We start from the raw sequence: 6000 nt of genomic DNA, 5'->3' as shown, positions 1-6000 counted from the left end.
CCTGCCTCCCTAGACACCCCCCGGCCCTGCCTCCCTTCCCCGGCACTCCCCCCATCCTGCCTCCCTAGACACCCCCCGGCCCTCTGGGCCACCCCCCCGGCCCTCGCCCCGCGCGCGCCCGCCGGCCAGGCCGCAGGCCCCAGGCTCCCGCAGCTGGCGCCGCCCCCGTGGCCCGCCGGGTCCCTACCCGCTTCCGAGCCCGAGCTGACGTCGGGCGGGGCCGGCCCGTCGCGGGCGGCGCGGGGCCCGGGCGGGGAGAGCTGCAGGATGGGCCGGCGGCCCGGCGCCGCGCGACCCTTCTTCCCCATGGCGCGCGGTGCGGCCTGGGCCGGGGGCGGGGCGCGAGATGGCGCGCGGGGCGTGTGACGACACAGCGGGGCGGGGCGGGGCCGGGGGGCGTGTGACGACACGGCGGGGCGGGGCCAGGCCAGGGGGCGTGTGACGACACAGCGGGGCGGGGCGGGGGTTGGCCAGGGGGCGTGTGACGACACAGCGGGGCGGGGCCAGGGAGTAGGGGAAGCCAGAAGCCCTCGGCCTAGAGAAGAGCCCAGGGACATGAACTCAGGCCGCCCAGAGGAGTCAGGGGGCCTAGGGCAAGGCAATTTCGGGGGCCCCTTCCATAAAAAGAAAGTTGCAATACTATAGCATACTATATTCTCGTGGGGGCCCCTGCGGCGCCCAGGGCAAATTGCCCCACTTGCCCCCCTCCCCGCCCTGGGATGAAGCTAGGTACAAGCTGTCACATCCCCAGGTCCGGTGCTCTGGTACAGCGCTGCAACAGTCCCTGGGAGGAGCCCTTCAGTGCGTCAGCCCCCGGAAAGTCACTCTCTCAATGGGATAAGCCCCTTGGCTTCACGGCCTCCTGGGACCGAACCGCTAAGCCTGCAGCACCCGTTTCACATCCTGAGCTCCCTTCAGTGAGTCCACCTGAGATGGGCACCTGGGGAAGACTTGCACACCCAAAGGGAGCAAATGCATCCCCCCCCCCCACCTTCCTTAAACCAGAGTGACTCTCAGCCAGTGCTGTAAAAGCAGAAGAGTTTATTAAATGTCTGGAACCCAGCATAGAAAATCCTTATTTAACAGAACGGAAAGTTACAGCAAAGTCCATCTGGGTCAGTCCAGAAACCTCGGACCCCGTTAGGCCCAGTTCAGAAGCTTCCCTCTGCCTCTAGCAGCCCACACTTAACCTCACTTGGCCCCTCCTGTCATTTGTCCTCCAGCCGGTCACACCTGGCTAGCTTCTTAAGGACAGTGGGCTGTCCATGGTCATTTGTTGCTAGATGCCAAGTGTCCAGGCAATTGGAGTGGCCGTTGTCTTCTGGGACTCTCCTTGGGCATGGGGGGACAGGCAGCTAAGCGTCAGTCACACCTGTATCTCTGGGCTTCTGCAACAAGCATACAACCCTTTCCCACCACCTAACCAGGGGAAACTGAGGCACACAATATTAATCAAAAATATTACAAAAAAATCTCAGTCACAAACTCCCCCACTTCCCTAGTTGAAGGAGAGTTTGAGCCAAGCTGCCCAGAGAACATGAGTGCCCAGGCCCAAGGAGATGGTTTGCCTTGAAAGCAGAGTCCTTGACTCATTGTAAGTCAGTGAGGATCTTCAGCTGAGCAAAAGCTGCAAGAGGAGGTGGGAAGGAAGGGAATGCACCTGGATAGCACAAATTAACACTGCTGGGATGGGGTGGGGTTCTCGCTGGGGAACAGAAGGGTGGCTGGCTGTTGGTCCAATGTGCTGCCACTAGGTCATGAAGTACACAGGACCTCAGCACTTCTGTCTTCAGGAGACGAAGCAGAGAAGTCAGACCCCGGGGTGGTGGAATGAAGTGGTTACCTGCTGATCTTTATTCAGCCACTAACTGTCCGCCTGAGCTGAAGTTGGATGAATGGTGCACATTGCTGAGCAGCAAGTGATGGGAAAAATCCACCCCCCCCCCACATCCCTTGTTAAGCTAAGTTATATAGGCCAATTCAACCATGAGTGACCAAGCTGGATGCAGCACTGAGTGGGTGAGGTTCCTTGGCAGGTCAGAGTTGATGACCGGAACGGGCCCTTATCTTACATAGAATATCAGGGTTGGAAGGGACCTCAGGAGGTCATCTAGTCCAACCCCCTGCTCAAAGCAGGATCAATCCCCAACTAAATCATCCCCGCCAGGGCTTTGTCAAGCCTGACCTTAAAAACCTTTAAGGAAGGAGATTCCACCACCTCCCTAGGTAACCCATTCCAGTGCTTCACCAACCTCATAGTGAAAAAGTTTTTCCTAATATCCAGCCTAAACCTTCCCCACTGCAACTTGAGACCATTACTCCTTGTTCTGTCATCTGCTACCACTGAGAACAGCCGAGCTCCAACCTCTTTGGAACCCCCTTTCAGGTAGTTGAAAGCAGCTATCAAATCCCCCCTCATTCTTCTCTTCTGCAGACTAAATAAGCCCAGTTCCCTGAGCCTCTCATAAATCATGTGCTCCAGCCCCCTAATCATTTTTGTTGCCCTCCGCTGGACTCTTTCCAATTTTTCCACATCCTTCTTGTAGTGTGGGGCCCAAAACTGGACACAGTACTCCAGATAAGACCTCACTAATGTTGAATAGAGGGGAATGATCACGTCCTCAATCTGCTGGCAATGCTCTTACTTATACAGCCCAAAATGCCATTAGCCTTCTTGGCAGCAAGGGCACACTGTTGACTCATATCCAGCTTCTCGTCCACCTAGGTCCTTTTCTGCAGAAGTGCTGCCTAGCCACTCAGTCCCTAGTCTGTAGCAGTGCATGGGATTCTTCCATCCTAAGTGCAGGACTCTGCACTTGTCCTTGTTGAACCTCATCAGCCTCATACATGTGGCTAGGAACAATGCGCTTGGCTTGGGAATAAATTCTCCAGCAGGGCACGTGGGAAGAGGCGGATGTCAGCTAGGAACTCACTATTTCAAATCCTTTTGTGCTACAAATCCCAGCTGCCCACAGCCTTGCTTTGCAGATTGGCATTCCCCTTGAGACAGGCAATGAGCCATTTCTTCTGAAGCAGTGGCTGCTGCCTAGGACAGAAGAGCCAGATATGACCCAGCCGTGCCCCCTGCAAGCACTAGAGTCAGAGTCTAGGAACTGGTGCCCTGCATTCAGCACCTGCACCATGCAATGGGGGAAAATGTTCCCCTTTATGGGCACCTCTGTGCCTTTGGTTTCCTCCTTCCTTCTCCAGCCTCCTTTGTGCTTCTCTGCCTTATGTGATCTCACCTAGCCCCTCTGCACTTTCCAATTCCCACCTCCCCTGGGCTCACAGCTAAAAGCCTCAGCAATGGACTAACTAATGCTGACCCTTAACGTGCTGTCATCTGACTTTAGAGCAGGTGCTCCATCAGGACAGAGGGGCTGAGAGAGAGAGAGTTTGTGCCCCCAGACAGACCCCTGCCTATCTGCAGACTCGGGCAGAGACAGCAGCAGCGAGACGCTGTTCATGTTTGGAAGGTTTTCTTCACAGCCACGAGGATTAGTAAATATTTGTATTGCTGCAGCACCTAGGAACCATAGATCATGGCCATGAGGTGCTGTGCAGACAGAACTAAGGGACAGTCCCTGCCCCAAGTGCTTACAATCTAAACAGAAACTGGTTTTAAAGGCAAGTTGAGATTCTGTCTCAGATTCTGAGTCTGCCCGTCAAGCAGGTTGCTCCCGAGTTAAGGAGTTTTCTTCTGCCGCTTAAGTGTTTACAGCTGAATGTGCAGAAGTTGTCAGCTGGCCCAAAACGCCAGAGGCCAGAGCAATATCTCTTCTCAGTCAGTTGTTACCCAGTCACCTGAGCGCTCGCACAGATGCCAAGCCAGTGCCCCTTAGCTGCAGCTTTGGGACACGCTCCTTTCAATGGCCTAACACAGCAATCTAAACTTAGGCTTGTAACAAAGTTTCATTTTATTAAAGATCATTCGAAAACGCCACAATAAATAAAGATGACAAACCCTTTCATTCCCATTTATAATACAGGCTAAGAACGACAGGACCTCCCGGCCAAAGGCATTCAGTAAAAACAAAAATGGAGGGAACTTGGGGTTTACGGAGTGTGGGAATTACAGCGCAATAAACTAACCCACTGTCTTCTTGATTGAAAGTGGTTACATCAAAGCGATACAGATTGGGTCTCCAACGCATTAAAAATAGAAGCTCTCCAATCCCCTGACTCGGGCAGGGAATACTGTTTTTGGACCATTATGGAAAAATAGACTTTGTATTATAGCACCACCAGCCGCACATGGGGCAGGCATGTGACCCCGACCTTCCCACTCACGGTGACAGCCCCATGCATAAGGTCTGGTCACTGCAGAACATTGCAAGCTCTCCCTGGGGCTGGGTCTCCAGCCCCGTCAGGCCACGCAGACTGCTAGTTCCGGCGATACAAGAGATCTCGGGTTGCCGTGTCAACCTTTTGTTGGTAGTCCTCCAGTTTGTCCTGCACCTTCTGGTACAGCTAGGAGAGAAGAGTGAGGGCAGCCATAAGAGGAGATAGAGCGGCACCAGGGGACAGAACAGTCGCTTCCCCCCCTTCAAGTCTCCACTTAGACCATCATTATCACACTGTCCCTTCGCAAGACCTGGCTCCTGCTGGTGGGAGAGCTGCACCTGCTGTCAGCTCTGCTTTAGCCACCTCCACACCTTTTCCTCCGTTTCCCCTTCCCCTGACCCCATCACCAGAAGCGTTTTAGGACACAGATTACACGGGACACACCACGCAGGGTAGAATGACAGTACCCGCGGCTTGTCAGGAGCCGGGTGGGTTAGCGAATGGGGCAGCCTACCTGTAGCCTCTGCCGAGAGGCCCTCTCAGCCCTGGAGGATGCAGAGAGCCTGTAGCAGGGTGCTCGGGCACAGTGCTCCCTCATCTCTGCCCGGCCACGTTCACCTTGCTCCTGCAGCCCCCTTCCCGGGAGCCCCCTTCGGGCAAGGAGGTGCCCAGAACTGAGTGCTGCCATGGCAGAGTGCAGGACCTTCACCGCCCTGCTCCTCGCACGTTGCCTCTGCACACGCAGCCCAGAGCCGCAGGCTCCTTTGGCTGCCACCCCAGCTAATCGCTGCTCTGATGGCCACTATCACCTGGTCTCGCAGCATTGCTGTTTTCCAGATTTCTCCCTGCTCTGGATTCCATAGGCACTATCCTATGCTGAGCCACGCTAGAGCCTCTTTCCCGCCCAGCTCTCCCTGCCTTTGCTGGGGGAAACAACTTCTCATCTGGCTAGCCGGGACCCCCACCCACTCACCTACCGTTTACTCCCCTTTTCAACTCAGTCAGGAAGATTTCTAGTCACTCCACTGCCTGCATTAGCCCTCCGGGTACCCGCCCTCAGCCCACTGCCTCGCCATGCAGAATCTCACTATTGGCAGCCCTCCAGCCTCTTGGCAAAAGGGACTGAGAGACTAGAAATTCATTTAATAGACGTGTAAGGTTCTGCGAGGCACAAATGCTTGTCAGCACAGGCCTACAGTGTCTGGCCACGGCCCTTCCTTCACCCGCCGAGCTCACAGAAACAATCCTCTTTCCTCCCAAGACACATTCTTTGCCAATTCCCACTCTGGTGAGTTGCTCCTTGTTTTGTTACCCTCCAAGACCACATACACCCTCTGTGGAACTTCTCCACTCACAAGGGATTGTTTCCTGTCCTGATTGCTGCGTGGGACAGGAGTAGGGTTGCTAACTGTCCAATTGCAAAAACCCAAACACCCTTGCCCCACTCCTGCCTTGAGGCCACACCCCTGTCCCACCCCTTCTCCAAGGCCCCGCCCCTGCTCACTCCATTCCCCCTCCCTCCATCACTCGCTCTCCCCCACCCTAACTCACTGTCACCAGGCTGAGGCAAGAGATTGGGGTGCGGGGTCTGGGAGAGAGTTAGGGTGCGGGCTCTGGGCTAGGAGTTGGGGTGCAGGCTCTGACCTCAGGCTGCACCCGAAAGCAACTGGCACATCCCTCTGGCAGTGGCTCCTAGGCGGGAGGGGTGGGGGGAGG

General features: G+C 55.7%; 2 protein-coding genes across 4 annotated transcripts in view; both read right to left on the bottom strand.

Annotated features, from left to right (window-relative positions):
* The window catches only part of FNBP4 (formin binding protein 4), a 25185-nt gene extending 24847 nt beyond the window's left edge, over positions 1-338 (bottom strand). For both annotated transcript variants that reach the window (XM_024209999.2, XM_024210000.2), the window contains exon 1: positions 188-338. In XM_024209999.2, the coding sequence (XP_024065767.2) occupies positions 188-308 (121 nt within the window). In that variant the 5' untranslated portion in view covers positions 309-338. The remainder of the gene's footprint in view (positions 1-187) is intronic.
* A 3561-nt stretch (positions 339-3899) lies between these two features.
* The window catches only part of NUP160 (nucleoporin 160), a 54811-nt gene continuing 52710 nt past the window's right edge, over positions 3900-6000 (bottom strand). For both annotated transcript variants that reach the window (XM_026661016.1, XM_026661017.1), the window contains exon 36: positions 3900-4470. In XM_026661016.1, coding sequence (XP_026516801.1) covers positions 4384-4470 — 87 coding nt within the window. In that variant the 3' untranslated portion in view covers positions 3900-4383. The remainder of the gene's footprint in view (positions 4471-6000) is intronic.

The sequence above is a fragment of the Terrapene carolina genome, unplaced genomic scaffold (assembly GCF_002925995.2).
Source record: "Terrapene carolina triunguis isolate 2854851 unplaced genomic scaffold, T_m_triunguis-2.0 Scaffold926, whole genome shotgun sequence".
Lineage (NCBI taxonomy): Eukaryota > Metazoa > Chordata > Testudines > Emydidae > Terrapene > Terrapene triunguis.
This window is presented reverse-complemented; position numbering and strand designations above follow the sequence as displayed.